The sequence below is a fragment of the Xenopus laevis genome, chromosome 8S (genome assembly GCF_017654675.1).
Source record: "Xenopus laevis strain J_2021 chromosome 8S, Xenopus_laevis_v10.1, whole genome shotgun sequence".
Classification (NCBI taxonomy): Eukaryota; Metazoa; Chordata; class Amphibia; order Anura; family Pipidae; genus Xenopus; species Xenopus laevis.
Genome location: NC_054386.1, coordinates 78,753,470 through 78,771,813, shown reverse-complemented (window position 1 = coordinate 78,771,813; position 18,344 = coordinate 78,753,470). Strand labels below are relative to the sequence as shown.

At 38.6% G+C, this 18,344-nt stretch overlaps 1 protein-coding gene across 3 annotated transcripts in view; it reads left to right on the top strand.

Annotated features, from left to right (window-relative positions):
• The window catches only part of mcf2.S (MCF.2 cell line derived transforming sequence S homeolog), a 78,565-nt gene that overhangs the window by 23,056 nt on the left and 37,165 nt on the right, over window positions 1-18,344 (top strand). For 2 of the 3 annotated variants that reach the window (XR_005963897.1, XM_041575151.1), the window contains exons 5-9: window positions 10,851-10,970; window positions 11,459-11,575; window positions 11,926-12,075; window positions 14,280-14,404; window positions 16,534-16,648. Coding sequence is in view for 2 of the 3 variants with exons in the window: in XM_041575151.1 (XP_041431085.1) it covers window positions 10,851-10,970; window positions 11,459-11,575; window positions 11,926-12,075; window positions 14,280-14,404; window positions 16,534-16,648 (627 nt within the window). In the remaining variant the exon portion in view is untranslated. Of the gene's footprint in view, window positions 1-93; window positions 927-10,850; window positions 10,971-11,458; window positions 11,576-11,925; window positions 12,076-14,279; window positions 14,405-16,533; window positions 16,649-18,344 lie in introns of those variants that run through there. The other variant, XM_041575152.1, reaches the window with a different exon arrangement.

Here is an 18,344-nt window from a genome sequence, read left to right as displayed (position 1 = left end):
AAAAATTTTTTTAGCCCCCTCTAGTACCTCCTGCTTCCAGCACAATGTTCACTATTTTTAATGCTTTAATGCTTTTTAATGCTTTATTAAAAAATACCATAGTGAATATCTTCTTCCGGTTGTGCTGTGTCTCAGAAATATGGCGATATGGCGACATGCCTTCAGCATTATCCTACGTGCGCGCTCCACATCTCCTGACCCGACTTCTTCTTAAGCCGGTAGTCAGTTGCTGCGCTGCTGTAGAGGATTTATGGCTGACCTGGTTGCTGCCTTTGCTGCTCGCAGCACTCACAGAAAGAAATCAGGCTTAAAGTTAAAACATGCAGACTGAAAAATCCTCCATGAGATATCATAAGCAGCAAGTTATGACAACACTATTTTGTTAAAACAAACATTTTTATTGCTATACACTCAACACACTACTTTACATAATTTGTGAATTACTTTTTATTTACCAAAAAAACATAACAAAAGATTTTTTTTTTAATTGCTGGATACAGAAAGATTTTGCCCCTCTGGCAGGGTAGAGGTTAAACAATAGCTTCAGCATATCAGGGTTATTTGAGAGCCAGGTGTGTATGTTTGGGCTCCGGACAGTGCTGCTCCTGTGTGTGGTTATGTAAGCCAGCGAATGCATGTCTGCTGTAGATTAACATGAAAGCTGGCGAATCAATGCAAGGCTCGTTGATGGAGCAGTTTGGTCCTGCACTAGCTCCTTTTTGCAGTGCTGTGGTTATGGAAGCAGATGCAGCAGCAGCAAACCTTCCACTGTCCTCCCTTCAGTTTATCATTTTAAGCTTCCAGCAGCCAGCAGATCCTGTATCACCAATGCTTTCCTGACAATAAAGAGAAGGAGGTCATCACTTGCACCCGAGATGTCCGAAGCAAATCTTCCAAGAGACGGAATGAGGTTCCGAAGGAATGCGGTAAGGTCTGCAGTCTTCCCAACACATCCCAAGTTCAAATGCTCAGATACTGCAGCAGGGAAGCACGTTCAGCCTCTGGCACAGATTGCTGAGTAGCAATGTACAGGAAACATAATGCAGATTCCATTCTGCAGCCAAGTTTGTCCTGTCATAAACGCAAGCAGGCAGTTCCGCATGGAGCCTTGTAAGATCTCAGATACCTGCATTAACGTCTGTGTGAGCACTGCTCATCTTGCCTGCGGCGTTGCTTCATTTCCAAGAAGCAGTTTGTCTTCATTCACTTCTATTGTTGGTTCCTTTTATTCATTTACGAATCTCTTAGTAAATTAAAATGCCTTAAACATGCCTTTGACATCAGTTCTTCAGAGTGCAGAGATAATATACAAATTTCAGTGCAAGTGGAAGGCTGTTGGCTTCTTTAAGTAAAAAGAAGTTCATTTTCATAAGTGCAGTTTTTCTGTAATCTCATTGTTCTGTAAAAGATTATCCTGTATGATTAGTTTCCACAGTAATACTATGACAGTGCAGGAACTACCATATATGAATCGCCACAAGATGCTTGCTGCTGATTTAAACTTAAAGGGATACTGTCATGGGAAAAAAAAATTTTTTCAAAATGAATCAGTTAATAGTTCTGCTCCAGCAGAATTCTGCACTGAAATCCATTTCTCAAAAGAGCAAACAGATTTTTTTTATATTCAATTTTGAAATCTGACATGGGGCTAGACATATTGTTAATTTCCCAGCTGCCCCAAGTCATGTGACTTGTGCTCTGATAAACTTCAATCACTCTTTACTGCTGTACTGCAAGTTGGAGTGACACCACCCCCCCCCCCCAGCAGCCAAACAAAAGAACAATGGGAAGGTAACCAGATATCAGCTCCCTAACACAAGATAACAGCTGCCTGGTAGATCTAAGAACAACACTAAATAGTAAAAACCCATGTCTCACGAGACGCATTCAGTTACATTGAGAAGGAAAAACAGCAGCCTGCCAGAAAGCATTTCTCTCCTAAAGTGCAGGCACAAGTCACATGACTGGGGCAGCTGGAAAACTGACAAAATGTCTAGCCCCATGTCAGATTTCAAAATTGAATATAAAAAAATCTGTTTGCTCTTTTGAGAAATGGATTTCAGTGCAGAATTCTGCTGGAGTAGCACTATTAACTGATGTGTTTTGAAAAAAACATGTTTTCCGATGACAGGATCCCTTTAATAGGAATAAATTATATAGTGAGAGGATTCACAATGAATAAATATCCTGGAGGGACTGACAGCCCCAAGGTTACAGCTAGTGTTTTAATACCATTTTCTCAACAAATTACATGCTACATGACAACCGAGATGCAGTGCAATGTGCAAAGAGTAAAAAGCGCAACAAGTCACGGCACTTCCCCCCCTACATATATATATATATATATGTACAAAAAGAAGTAGCAACAGCACTCACGCTTTACAGCAGGTTCAGCGGTGCACGTCCCTTTGGGATTCCGGACAGTCCTCCACAATCTAGAAACTTAGTAACGGACAGCACTCGCTTGTAATGCTTAAAGGTTTCTTTAGATAAAATCTTAAAAAATTACATCACCATATGTATGCACATATAAAAAACGTGACGTTTCGAGCCTGCATAGGCTCTTTATCAAGCCATGTGTAGCAATGGTATCAAGAACAAACACAAACCATGTGGCTATTTAAGGATCATCAAAGGAAGTGACATAGCAACATATTCATTATCCTCTAAACAGGGTTGACACAATGTATACTGAACACTGGCTGAATTAAATACACCATCCATGTAGAAACAGATATAGCTACAAGAATAAATATAAATTATAATCCCTATTGAGGCCTGCTGGATGAAGTGAATTTAGTCTTTTAATCCACCACACTTCCCGTTGTTTGAGTCTAAGTTCACGATCTCCTCCCCTAACTAAGGGGGGCACATGTTCTAATACCATGAACCGTAGTTGGTCCATAGTATGGCCCTTTTCTTTGAAATGACGTGACAATGGTAAAGCAATATTTCCCAATTTAATGGTAGACTTGTGTTGTGATATCCGTGATTTGACCTTTTGGATAGTTTCCCCTGTAGAGAGCATCGCGATATATGAAATGTTCTTCAAGCCAAACCATAAAGGTATTGGCATATGACGGGGCCACATTGGATCCCATCGCGGTTCCACGTAACTGTAAGTAAAATACTTCCTGAAAAACAAAATAATTCAGTCTCAATATGATCTCTAACACCTCCAGAAAAAATTGAATTTGTGAATCCTGATATTGATTACTTCCACGTAACATCCATTCACATGCCTTCAGTCCCTCATCATGAGGTATGGAGGTGTATAAACTGGACACATCAAATGTGGCCAGTATAACTTCCTCACAGTCTGAAATATTAAGACCATCCAGTCTCTGTAAAAGATCACCACTGTCCTTAACATAAGACAGGGTTTTAGTCACCAAAGGTCCCAGAATCCGGTCCAAAAAAATTGCCAAAGGGCAAAAAACAGAATCAATGCCCGAAACTATCGGACGCCCTGGTGGATGGATCGGATTCTTATGGATTTTTGGGAGAGTATACAGTGTGGGTGTACGTGGAAATGCAACAGTCAAATACGTTTTCAATTCATCAGAAATTGTGTTGTTATTAACCATGTTGGTTAATAGCTGGTCTATCTGCTTAGAGATCCCCACAATCGGGTCCCCCTCAAGCACCCTATAGACTCCACCATCAGCTAGTTGTCCCAAAATCTCACCAACATAATAGGAGGTATCCATGACAACAATCGCACCCCCTTTATCAGAGGGTTTGATTGTAATCCTGGTATCCTCCATTAGGGTCTGTATAGCCTCCCTTTCCTGTTTAGTTAAATTGGATCCCATACCAGGAGTATGGTTTCCTTGCTGGTATAAAGCCTCAATTTCATCTTGAATGTTATTAATATAGGTCTCTACAGCAGGGTAGGTAGTCGGCGGGACAAACCTACTTTTGCTGCGCAGACCAAAAGTTTTAGTGGTCAGTACATGAGTCTCACCAGTGTCCAATGTCTGTGTGTCCAACAATGAAAAGTGTACCTTTAGACGCAAAGTCCTGAAAAATCTGTAAAGATCCACGTCCAACTGGAAGCGGTCAACAGGAGAAGTCAGGCAATAATTGAGTCCCTTCCCTAGGACCGACACCTGTAATTCTGACAATGGAATAGAGGAGATATTAAATACTATTTGTTCACTCTCCTCCCTTGCTTGTTCCTCGGGGGTAGTATCCTCTTTTGTACTGCGCCAGTGTTTCCTGCCACCTCTGCGTCTCCTTGGACGTCTAAAAAAGGCCGGGTGCTCCCACTGGTTTTATCCTGTGTCTCCTCTCTATGTGTGGACCTCTCCATATTGCGTGGTACGCTCAGGCTCCTTGCTGTTCCCCTTCCATTTCCATCAATACAATTCCATTGGTATACCCTTCCTCTCTCATAATCTGTAGTGTCACGATCAAATTTTTGCCTTTTCTGTTACTCATTTTCTTGTTTGTATTTATCCAATTTAATCTGTATCTGTTCCTTCATATCATTAAATTCATGTGCTGAAAAACCTGTGGCCAATTGATCACTAACTTTTTGTGTTTCCGAATGCACTATTTTAAGCTCCTGACCGAAATCAGATTTTGCATTTTACTAGCAACCACCCTAGGCACACCAAGCATTCGATACCAATCAGTCAGTTAACACGGGTTCATAGATTGGTTAGTGACCCAGTGATCAGGGATGCCCAAATTAAACAAATGAGACACAAATTCAAAAAGAGGGGGTATCCATCACAAGTATTGGATAAAGCTGAAAAGGCCATAGGACAGTCAAAATCCAAAAAAGTGAAGGACCCCAGAATTACCTTTGTTACACAATATGGTGGATTGTCTAGACAAATAAATGGCATCCTACAGAAACATTGGCCGATTTTATGTAGAGCCTATCCTACAGTGAGGGAATTTATTTCCCCTCCACTGATATCGTACAAAAGAGGGAAAACCATAGGGTCCAAACTGACTAAGTATTCAGTACCAAAAGATAAACTAGTCGCAAGTACATTTTTGGGACAACGTAACAGTGGCATGTATCCTTGCCTTGATTGCAAACAGTGCAGACATGTGATTAAAGGCAAATTTTTTCTACATCCAGGCACGGGAGATTCCATTCAAATTAGGGGATACCATACCTGCTTATCACAATTTGTGGTGTATGCGATAGTTTGCCCATGTGGTATGATCTATGTTGGGGAAACTATCCAAAAGGTCAAATCACGGATATCACAACACAAGTCTACCATTAAATTGGGAAATGTTGCTTTACCATTGTCACGTCATTTCAAAGAAAAGGGCCATACTATGGACCAACTACGGTTCATGGTATTAGAACATGTGCCCCCCTTAGTTAGGGGAGGAGATCGTGAACTTAGACTCAAACAACGGGAAGTGTGGTGGATTAAAAGACTAAATTCACTTCATCCAGCAGGCCTCAATAGGGATTATAATTTATATTTATTCTTGTAGCTATATCTGTTTCTACATGGATGGTGTATTTAATTCAGCCAGTGTTCAGTATACATTGTGTCAACCCTGTTTAGAGGATAATGAATATGTTGCTATGTCACTTCCTTTGATGATCCTTAAATAGCCACATGGTTTGTGTTTGTTCTTGATACCATTGCTACACATGGCTTGATAAAGAGCCTATGCAGGCTCGAAACGTCGCGTTTTTTATATGTGCATACATATGGTGATGTAATTTTTTAAGATTTGATATAAAGAAACCTTTAAGCATTACAAGCGAGTGCTGTCCGTTACTACGTTTCTATATATATATATATATTTATATATATATATATATATATATATATATATATATATATATATATATATATATTCAAATAGCATCATTTTAGTACTTTGAGTTTATAAGGGCATTAGCGTCTCTTTCACTTGGTGCAAGTTGAGGCTATTGGCACAACCCGCTGAAGGGACCCTGGAATTAGTTCAGCAACAACTTTTTCTACTTACCTATCACTGCAGGGTGCATTCGTATGCCAAGTCACTTCCACTCCTATTATGTCATCAAGACTGTGTAGGGAAGAAGCACACCAACTTTTTCTGGCAAAGCCTTTATCTCATTTTATTGCAGAAATTTTGAATAAAATGCTTGTGTTTCAAAATCTCTGCAATAAAATGAGGTAAAGGCTTTGCCAGAAAAAGTTGGTGTGCTTCTCCCCTGGAATGAATGCCACTTCCAGTATGATGGTAATTCCATTGCTCTGTTGCTTCAGTTCATGCACGTTCTCGCATTTCAAAGAACAAACTGAAGGGGACATTGGTGCTTGTTCAAGCTGCAAAGCATGTTTGTATATGAATAGTATTAATACCGGTATGTGCCCAATTTTATGTCCATGTTAGTGTGTTGTCGTGCTTATATTCATATATTAACCCCGTGGTGTTTTTTGCTTATGCAAACTATCCAGTAATTCAAAGAATAAAATGTTTTCCAACAAAGATTATGAGCGCCATTTAGTGCTTTTGTATTGAAACACATTACCATCATCACCCCCTTTTTGTAATATAAAACCATGGTCGTGATCCTTCATTCAGTTATTTCTGTTGTAATATACAGTAGTATCCCTCTTTGTTTTATTCTCTTCAATTTCTTTACATACGTTTTAATAGGTCTCTGGTGGTTTCTATCACATTATAGATTAAGATTTCATATAGTCAAATGATTGTGTTCGCTGTGTCCCCACTAAGCTCTTATTTTCTTCCATTCATAGAGGAGGTACAGAGTTGCCCAGATAGTGCAATAAATAGTGATGGGCGTTTCGCCGCCAGCGAATAAATTCGCGAATCGCCCGCGAAAATTCGCCTCAAAAAATTCACCGGCGTCAAAATTTTTTTCCGAAAAACGGGCGCCGGCGTCAAAAACGGGCGCCGGCGTCAAAAACGAGACGCCGGCGCCATTTCGCGAATTTTTCGCCGTTTCGCAAAATTCGCGCAAAATTCGCTAATTTTTCGGCGAAGCGAAACGGCGCAAATTCGCCCATCACTAGCAATAAACATACCCGAGTGTCAGATGAAAATAATTTCTTCCCGTTGGGTGACACTTGCTATGATCTATGTAGATGTAGAGTATGAGGAAGTTAACTTTTCCTACAACTTGTACAACCAATAAAAAATGACACGTTATTATCAGATATAAATTTGATAACAAATTGCTGTGCTGCAATTTGTAGTGCAAATATAAAAAAGGATTGTTTCAATTCGCAGTATGTTAGCAAAATGCCCCAAATATTTGGTGTGGCTAAACAAAATAGCTAGAATTAAGTCATGCTAAACACACAGATCTTTTTAATAATTTGCTAGCATTTAAAAAAACTGTAAATAATAGCATCCTGTAAAAGTACAAAGGCCTAAATAAATGTATGTGTCTGTAGAGATCCCTAGAAACCAGGGGATGGAGGCATCAAGCTGGTTGGCTTGTGTGGACCTTGTTTTCTCCTTAGTGGTATTTTAATCATGTGTGTGATACTGCACTGCACTTTTAAACAAAATCTATACTTCTGTTGTGTTCACTAAAAAGAGGTTTTTTATTCTAACAATAAAAAAATTAGATAATATAAAAATGTGGATTTATTTTGGTAGAATTGTACTCTAATTGTACTCAAGTTGCTGAGCAGTAATTCTCATTGTATGTCTGACCTTCTCTACATTTTGGCTGTAATATAAACAAGGAATCAGGGTTTTCTTAGTAATTTCTTCTTCTTAGATAAATCATTCATCTGTTTATGAAGTGTGGGTTTTTGCTGTCCATCTTGGCCTGCTTTTCTACAATACCTTTGGGCATAGCACTTCTTAGACATGTCTGCTGCCTGATGTTTATCTAAGCTTTACTATCCCAGTCAGATCAGAAACAGAAAGTTCTGAGACCTAAATAAGGTGTTTATTTTTAAATGCTTGGCTTGGAGGCAAGTTTGGGTTGCATGAAACCAGAATTACTACCAAACAGACTGCCAGTGCACATAGGAGCTACCAAATTATTTGGCACCCCCAGGCACCCTTTTTTCATGCTTGTGTTGCTCCCCAGCTCTTTTTACAATTGAATGAGGCTCATGGGTAAAAAAGGTTGGGGACTCCTGCTCTAATGTATTTTGAATAAAGCTTGTTGTGGATTCCTGTGCATATAATATTCATTTGTCACTTGAGCTGTACTAACACAGTTCAGTACAATAGAATGACAGGCCAGTTTCAAGGCAGGATCAAAATCTAATAGGAGCCAAGGCAACAAATGAAGGAATGGTGGCAGTGTTTGAATGGGTCTGTGTAAAGTGAGTACAATGAATTGCTTGAGCTCTGAATCCAGGGGAGGATAATAATCAAGGTGAGGGGACACCGATGCATTGTTGTAACATTTAAGATTTGCAGTATCAGGAGCTTGATCCTCACTATCATTTTTACGTGAAATTGCAGTTTTCTAAACATTGACCAACCTATTTAAAAGTATATCTGGAAACCAATATAAGGTCCACTCCCTTCCACTATTCCTCTTTGGTGACATTATATTTGTATCTGTATCTCCACCAGTACCTCTGGCACATAGAGGGGTCTGACTAAAGGAGACAAGAAGATATGTAGGGTTATCAGGTAGTCAGTTTTTGGTACTGTCCTTTACTGGGAATGAGGGTCAAATAATACCTCTCGTTGCCTAACTTATAGAAACCGGGTACACCACAGAAATAGTTTAGTTCTTTAAAAAAAATCTTTTGATCTATGATTTCAAATTAAAATTGAATTCCATGCAGAATCTGAAATCATCGGAGAGGGATACATACACATATGTGAGTGTATTTTTGTGTACTTTATCAGAGGTTGGGCAAATTGTATATATTATCAAAGGTACCTATTATAAAGCTAAATTGCCTTTGACTGGTGGTACTATAAATAATCTGAAAATATGAAATACAGTGGCGTAACTAGAGTGCGCCAGGCACCCCTGCAAAAAAACCTTCAGAGGTGCCTGGCGACTCCAATCCCCATCCTCCTGTCCACTTCCCTATATATCTCTACGACCCCTGTGCAGCAATAACAATGTAGGGAATACCGGTAACTAAAGAGCAAGTTGTTAATTGTACTGAGATTTTCCTGGCAAAAGTCATACTTCAGTTAGATGAATGCCATACAAGCCAAAATATCTCACATTGATTCCAGCCAGTTACAGCAACATAAGGGTAAAACACAAACACAAGTGATTTACAGAACCAAAGATATGAGAGTGAAACTACGGATGGAAACTATCATTTTTTTTATCAAGAATGCAGAGTCTTTTCTGCTGATTCACTGCACATGCTCTTTGCCGCTGTCCCTTACTGAGCTTAGGGACCCACTCACAATATACAGTACACATAGAATGTATATAAATGTCACAATATAAGGTTGATTAGTAATTAATACAGATAATAACTACATAACAGCACAGAAACCAGTGCAACTAGCTTCATTTAATAATCAGCCTTGTAGCATTACCTTATATTACAGACAAGCCTAATTTTCTGCTTGATAATTAGTGACGACCCCTAAGCTCAGCTTCTCAACAGTTCAGAGCCCACTGAGCATGTGAGTGTCACAGACGCTTTCCAAGATGGTGACCCCCTGTGATAAGTTTGAAGTCCTGGATCATTGCTGCTATTGACAAGCTGAAACTTTAGGCTGGTGCAATAAGTTCACTATATAAAGTATGACATTTTTAGCCATATTCACTTTAAGGTATTAGTTAGAATCTCATCAGTTGTACCCATGCTTTTGTAGCACTTCTGACTGGTGAACCTGGACCTTGTAATAAAGTTTATGCTTTCACCTCACATAAATTTATTGCGTTAAATGTATGTCCTTATTCACCTGGAACAAATAAATACAGCATGAAATGCTATTCAGTGTATATCAAATCCCAATTAACATGTATGTAACAGATATATTAGCTATGTAGTTTTGTGAGAGGCATAGAGGGGCCTTTCTTATGATGAGGGTTCCACCACCTCCTAATATTCTGTTTTTTGCAACTGGCTTCATGCTTCATGCACGCTATTAAATGTATCTTATGAAATCTGTTTATGACTACCAAGTTGTATTAGCTCATATAGCTGAATATAGCCAAGCAGCTTTGGCTATTCTATTATCGATAGAATTAGCACTTCCCAGGTCCAATGCAAGATATGTTGCCCATGAGAAGGAAACATGTCTTGGGCGCTGACCCATACTTGTGTGAATAACATGATACAAGTCCTATTTTTACTGTTTGCTTAAATTATAGATTAGATGGGCTGCAATGTACAGTATAACATAACCTCATATTAAATATGTTTACACCTACACATAAATCTGTGTGGTTTAGGCGATCCTTCATAGCCATGTGGGAGGATGAAATGGTAGTCGAGGTTGGGCTCTACATGTTGTTTTACGGAAAAATGTATGTGTATGTGCACCCATCCATATAAATGGAATGTTATAGAGTCCTAAGTTCACATTATCAAAGTAACAAGGTGTTCATCCAAACTTATGTTAAATCAAATGCCAAGGTGTTGTGTTATCCGGCCAATGTCTAAAACCAGACCAGCATATTATCAAGGGTCATTTAAAGTGTCATGCTTATTTGACTTGGCAGAAAGTGTTACAGACATTTCTAAATCTTCACCAGCATTGTAAGCAAAACAAATACTCATAAAAAGAAAAACATTTCGGTAACATGAGGTTCTTTTTGCTATATTTTGGGGTATCATTAATAAAATAATATGCTCCTCTATTCAGCACAATGTCATGTGTTAAAATGTTCACTAGAGACCTAATATGACTGAGTTTGCTCAACCATTACTTAACTATTCATATTGTTTATATTTCAGCACTCATTTCCAGGGAATTTGCACTTGGTTTTGGTTCTACGGCCAACGGGTTTTATTCAGCGCACGTTTACTGATATAGGATTTCGTTTCAGCCAGGAAGAATTTATATTGAAACTACCGGTAATCATTCATTAGAATTCATGCAGTTGATGTTTTTGTACTCAATTCTATGTATTGTATTTTTTTTTCTTCAAATGATGTTGAAAATATCTTTAGATGATCATTTGTCTTGTTTTGTCTGTATTTGCTCCCAAGGGAATTGCTACAGAAATAGTAAAGTATAAATAACTTACTCCAAGCTGCTATGGTGCATCTTGGTGTGTTCTCTGCTTTGGCTACTAAATAAAGCTCCTTTTTTTAGAATTTGGAGCACTTTAATGTTAAAAAGAGCTCTTGCAAATTATACAAGGCATAGTTAAATTAAAAATATGTAGGACTGGAAAAGGAATCAGTATTAATGTTAGTATGCGCCACATCCCCATTACTTAGGCTTTGTTCTTCCACCATGGTTATTATTCTGTGCTTTAATTGCAGTTTCATTGGGATTTATCCATCCTGTGTTTTTTCCGTACATTTGGAACTTTCATATAATAATGATTGTTTTTTAGGTTGTTATGCTGAGCTCTGCATCAGATTTGTTACATTACATTGATGAAAAGCAGCTGACTCCTGAGTTTGGAGGTTCACTGGATTACAGGCACAGTGACTGGGTTGTCTTCAGAACAGTACGTTTCCTACGTTTAATGGAATGAAATGTATCATTTTAGCATCTTATACTTCCTAATCCCTTTGTATTTTTGTACAAATTATGCCTTTTCACATGGGGAAAACATTAGCCAATTTATCTCAGAATTGGCCAAATTAACATTCTCTGCCTGTATGTGTGCAGTTTTTAAGTAGTGATAAACAGGAATCTTGAGGCAGGTATGGATGTGATTGTGCAGCTGTTAAAATATAGGTGTCTATTGGTATCTACAGTTTTTATTCAGTATAAATCATGATGGGGGTGTGACCAGGTTGAAAATGCCTAAATATGGTTTATTTAAGAGATTACTCCTGTTTCATGTGTTCCCAGGCAATAGAGGGTTTTGCATTGACTGTAAAGGAGATTGCACAGAGGCTACAGTCCTTTGGGACAGAACTGGCTGAAATTGAGTTACCCAGGGACGTGTATTCCATTGAACATATCCTTGCTATTCGCAATGAAAAATACTTCCATCTGAAGGTATGTCTAAATGGATTTTATGAAGACAGATTATAGCAACACTTACCTTTTACTTTTTGTATAGTCTATACGGTTTTGGCAAATAGCAAATAGTAACGGAACTAGGTGGGGACGGGCCCGCCCCCACCCAAGTCCCATATCTTCCAACATTTTGGAAGTAAAAAGAGGGACAAAAAAAATTTTTTCCGCACGTAGCGCAGCAATTTTTTGACCACACCCCTTTCTGTGGCCACACCCCCTAATTACCATGTTCGTTTTACAAAATTTGGCAGGTAATGAAAGTTTGAAAATATTTCTCCTTATATAAACTGTGTTTTTGTGTCTCAAAATTGTTACAAAGTATCTTATTTGCACCTGTTAGCTGTTTTGGGCTCTCTGCTAAAAGCCAATTAAGTGAGAAACTTTGTTTCTTTTTCTGGCTGTTCAGTGCAGAGAAAAGAGGGACTTTCCAGTACAAATGAGGGACTGCGGGTTGAGCTGTCAAAAGAGGGACTGTCCCTCCGAAAAAGGGACAGTTGGGAGGTATGAAGTCCGTGTGATATTTCTCTGCGGCTGCAGCTGACTCCAGCCGGCTGCAGCGCGCGCAATCTGCCGGGGGGGCCCTGCGGGGGTGCGGACCCTGGCCCAGTTGCACCCCCTGCTCCCCCGGTAGTTACACCCCTGCAAATAGCATACACTAAAAATAAAACAACCAAGAGATGTGAGCTGCAGGCCCGGATTTGTGGAAAGGCCACCTAGGCCCGGGCCTAGGGCGGCAGGATTTTAGGGGCGGCATGCTGCCCAACCACACATTGGTTCAGAAACATTGGGGATGCGCACGAGATACAATAGTTTTTTTTTAATTTCCTGTGCACCAATCCCCATTGCTCTGGTGAAAACAATGAATGAAGATGAAGGATGAAAATTTGAGCAAATAAAAGGGAGGGAACAGGGGCGACAAACGACAGCGGGCCTAGGGGCGCCTGCTATGTAAATCCAGTCCTGGTGAGATGGGGTACAGGCAACAAGGAATCCTTATATCTTGTGGAATGTTTCAGTTTAGCTATGTAAGGTAATAGGTTTTCATCATTAAAACAGGTTTCTGTTTTCATCAACAACTGCAGTGATTTGGTGCATACCTGTCTAATCTCAAATGTCAGTAATGAACAAAGGTTCATAATCCCTGTCTTTTTTTTCATTTATTTAATGGTCAGTATTATGTCCACAGATGGTTGATTTGATGGTCATTATATGATAATTTATAGTCAGCTGACTAAAACAATAATGTGGATCAATACTAGATCTCACTACTCAAAGAGCAATCAAGAATCACATTCTGATGATCGCTAAGTAAAGGAAATTGGACAGAAATACTTCACATTTTCTACCAGTAAGAAAATAATAGCAAAATCTGCTTGCTTGCTATGGACGACTGCACATTCACACCTAAATCATCCCCACTGAGTTTATTATTATAGTAAATGATGTATAATTGCGCTATGTAAGTACCAGGCTATCTAAAGGGATACTGTCATCGGAAAACATGTTTTTTCAAAATGAATCAGTTAATAGTGCTGCTCCAGCAGAATTCTCCATTGCAATCCATTTCTCAAAAGAGCAATCAGATTTTTTTAAAATCAATTTTAAAATCTGACATGGGGCTAGACATTTTGTCAATTTCCCAGCTGCCCCTGGTCATGTGACTTGTGCCTGCACTTTAGGAGAGAAATGCTTTCTGGCAGGCTGCTGTTTTTCCTTCTCAATGTAACTGAATGTGTCTCAGTGAGACATGGGTTTTTACTATTGAGTGTTGTTCTTAGATCTACCAGGCAGCTGTTATCTTGTGTTAGGGAGCTGTTATCTGGTTACCTTCCCATTGTTCTTTTGTTTGGCTGCTGGGGGGGAAAAGGGAGGGGGGGTGATATCACTCCAACTTGCAGTACAGCAGTAAAGAGTGATTGAAGTTTATCAGAGCACAAGTCACATGACTTGGGGCAGCTGGGAAATTGACAATATGTCCAGCCCCATGTCAGATTTCAAAATTGAATATAAAAAAATCTGTTTGCTCTTTTGAGAAATGGATTTCAGTGCAGAATTCTGCTGGAGCAGCACTATTAACTGATTCATTTTGAAAAAAAATGTTTTCCCATGACAGTATCCCTTTAAGTACTAGGAAATAAATAGTAAAAGAACATTTTATTTTTTTTGTTGTGTGCTTGTTACAGGAGGGAATTATGTCAGTGATGAGAGAAGGCAGTTTGCTACTAAGCAGCTTGAATGGGCCAACCCCAACATTAGTGGAAGAAGGGCAACACTGTGAAAGAAATGGGGACTGGGAGACCGTAAAAAGGTTTGTAATGAGCTCCTATTTCCACTTTCGGGAGGCTGTAAATAGGAATATATAGACATGTTTAATTAGTAGGGAAGAGGTTAATTCTACTAGTATAGGTTTAAATGTATCTACTAATGTGATATAAAGTGTATATAAGTATGTATAATTTAAAGGGGACCTGTCTCCCAGAAAAATGATTTAAATTATTCAAAATTCTATTTTATCACATAAGTCAAGCAAATTAACTTTAATTAAACTATATAAATGATTTGAATCTTGTTTCATTCAGTCTGGGAACTCATATTTATAGCAAGCAGGCAGGAGCCATTTTGTGGACACTGTTATTAAGACAAGCCTTGCGTCATCTCAGATTCTTGTTTTGCACCAGAATGGGGGACCTGATGTCCATCCCCATGCATGGGTTACACAATTAAATGGTTAAGAGAACGGGGGAATGTGCTGAGAGCAGTGACATCTAGGAAGTGCTGAATGGAAAGTGAAAGTAATTGTCTGCCCGCCTCTATGCCTAAGGCATAGAGGAGGGGCAGACAATATTTGATTGACAGCTGAGATTTTTAAACAAACTTAAAACAACTATGAATTCTTTAATAAAAAATAGAGATTGAATTTAATATTTAATTTGAAAAGGATTTTTATTATACAGATTTTTGTGACAGGTCCTTTAAGGAATGTTTTTGAGGAATCTAACTAGGAAGGGTCTCGTCATCAAAGAATAACCAGATCAGTGTCCGTTGTGAATAGTTTTTTCCCTCATAATAAGATTGTTAATATGTTTGAAGTGTGTGTGTTGGTCTCATTCATCATGATGGCTGTACATAGCAGTAACAGCGGAACACTTCATACTGTTAATGGTTTATGTAAGGGGGAGCAGGAGTCTGCGCAATCTTCACACAATGGCCTGTACTAGTGAATACTCGACAGCCACATGAAATAATGAAACGTGTATTAGAATAAAATAGAATGTTGCAGTTATATGGAAAAATAAGTAACATAGCAAAGCCAGCACATTTTATTAAATGCAATTGAGGCTAAATAATTGCTTTCTCTTTAATTAACCAAGAAAGTATTAAGGGAAAGTAATCTGTGGTTATCCATGTGATTGAATTATAAATGCTTAGCTTCTTCCATTGGCTAATATAACATCCTTCATATGGAAATTTCTCAAAGCACCTTGAAATCATGTTACTTATCCATATAATGGTTTATACCATACATTTTGTAGGCCAATAAGATATACTTAATATAATGAGATGCCGATAGAGCTACACAAGGTGACACAGGCTGTGCATCATTCCTAAGCCCAATGCTTGTTTTACAATATAACCGATATTACAGTTGGCAAGATGCTAACTACTATACACTTAATAAAATAATTATATTATGTTGGCCAATAACACACTTTAATTAGATTTTTTGAAAAAGATTCTTATTTATTTCATAGCTCCATTTCATCAATTATAGTTGAAATGGAGCTATAATTTGACATTGGTCAAATCACAAATTCTAGAAGAGAAGTTGCACAATTCTTACTGCTACTAATACTGAGGACGTAGAGATTTGTTCACTGTTTGTGTTCTCCTCAGTTCAAATGTGTTGTTATGTGTGAAACCAATTCCCTGTCGTCATGATAAATACATGATAAATAACACAGTGCTGCACTCATCATCTCCAATAAGAGCAGAACTGGGATATGATCAGTAATTACATTAACTGTAAAAGCCCAAGGGATGAGCATCAGCTAGGGTATTCTATGATAATATTTGAGAATAAAGTGCTTAATCACAATTAAAAGAAAGGACATGTATTCATATGGGGAAAGGCAATCACTGGGGATTATACACAGAAAAATAGCAGCAGACAATGCTCTTGGAACATTTATTGTAGAATGTAACAATTACATTATGTTTTTTCATCCTGCAATAGGGTGATCATCAGAGCTACAATGTATACACTTCATTCAGTTTTATGCACTGTGCCCCAATAATGACTTGTTACTTGTGTTACCATAATAAGTGTAAAGGTAAAACCATGAATAACATAATTGTGGTGCTCCATGTCATACCCGGCATAATATGATGACTTACATTTGACAAAATTTAAATAATAATAGTCGTATATACTTTTAGGTTGCTTGCACAGTTGCATGAAATGGAGACAGCGTTTGATGGGTTTTGGGAGAAGCACCAGCTTAAAACGGAGCAATATTTAGAACTTTTGAAGTTTGAGCAACATTTTGAAGAGGTAATGTTACTTATAATATATAAGCTTTTAAGGCTTTCAGAAAAAGGCCAATAAGTTAGATTTGCGTGGTACTGCAAATAAACGAAAATAGGATGATATGTATTTTTATATATACTGTGTATATCTATAAATAAATAAATAATAAATATATATATACTTTATGTTCAGTATTCGCACTGTAACCAGATCACAAGATGATTGCTGGGTGCAGGGTCAAAATGTATCATACAATATAGCCACACTCCATGAGGGTTATTTACTAAGCTCTGAATACCCGAAATTCCCCGAAATCCGAAAAATTTGTGATTTTTTTGTGTTATAATAGGCTTAAAAAAATGCACGAATTTTTCGGAATTTATTAAACCCCGAGGACTAAAAAGCCGGAATATAAAAACACGGCATCTCAAACCTGTCGAGGTTGCATAAAAGTCAATGGGAACAGTCCCATGGATTTTTGGTTGTGTCAGGGGTTTCGGGCGATGTTTTCGGAGCTTTCAGGTGAAAACTCCAAAAAATACTGAGTTTTTGGGGAAATTCACGAAAAAATCATGATAATCTGAGCTTTTCCCGCAAAGGTAAAATGGAAAATGTAATAATAAATAAGCGTTAAAAACCCGAGCAGCCAATATTGAGATAAATTCGGACCTTGATAAATAACCCCCCAAATGTAGTGAATCAAATGCGTTTATTTAACAATGCATAGCCAACGTTCCGGATAGGAATGTAGCGAACTGCCGATTTGGTGTTCAAACACCGGCAAAAAATGCGAACGTTCGCGAACAGTTCGCGAACTTCGAACACCCGCTAAAATCGTTCGATTCGAACGATCGAAGGATTTTAATCGTTCGATCGAACGATTTTCATTCGAATCGAACGATCGAAGCATTCGATCGAATGCTTTTCATTCGATCGAATGCTTACAATCGTTCGAACGAATGGAAATCGTTCGATTTTTAGCGGTCGAAGGAATTCGAATGGTCGAATGGTCGAACGATTTGTATTCGAATCGAACGCGAACTCAAAATGCGAACGTCGCGCGACGTTCGCGAACATTCGGCGGACGCGAACGGTCGAAGTTCGCGCGAACAAGTTCGCCGGCGAACAGTTCGCTACATCCCTAGTTCCGGACTTGAGAAAGGCCCCAATGTGAAAGTTGGATATGCATCGTTAAATAAACACGTTTGATTCACTACATATGGAGTTGGGGTCCTTCTGCTATATTATATATATATAATCTACAGTCTGGTCATTTCCCTATGGGACCAGACTGTAAATTATATCCTTATAAACGGTGCGATCTAACGTCTGAACGCGCCGTTTATAACAGGGGTCCCTGGCTGCCGAATTTGACGCATCACGTCCGAATTTGACACTGTCGCGTTCAAATTGAATGCCAACGAGCCCGAATTGGACGCCGGCGCACCGGATTTGGACACCGGTGACCAGAATTGGACGCCGACCCCCCTCCCAACATTTCACACAAAATGTAGATTATAATGCATAATGTACCCCCTACTGAAATTTATAAAGATATTAGAAGTCACTTCGGAGTAATGTGACCTGAATAAAATCACTCGGCCTTCAGCCTCGTGCTTTTATATGGTTACATAACTCCTTGGTGACATAATATCTTTATAAATTACAGTAGGGGGTACATTATCCACTATATATATATATATATATATATATATATATA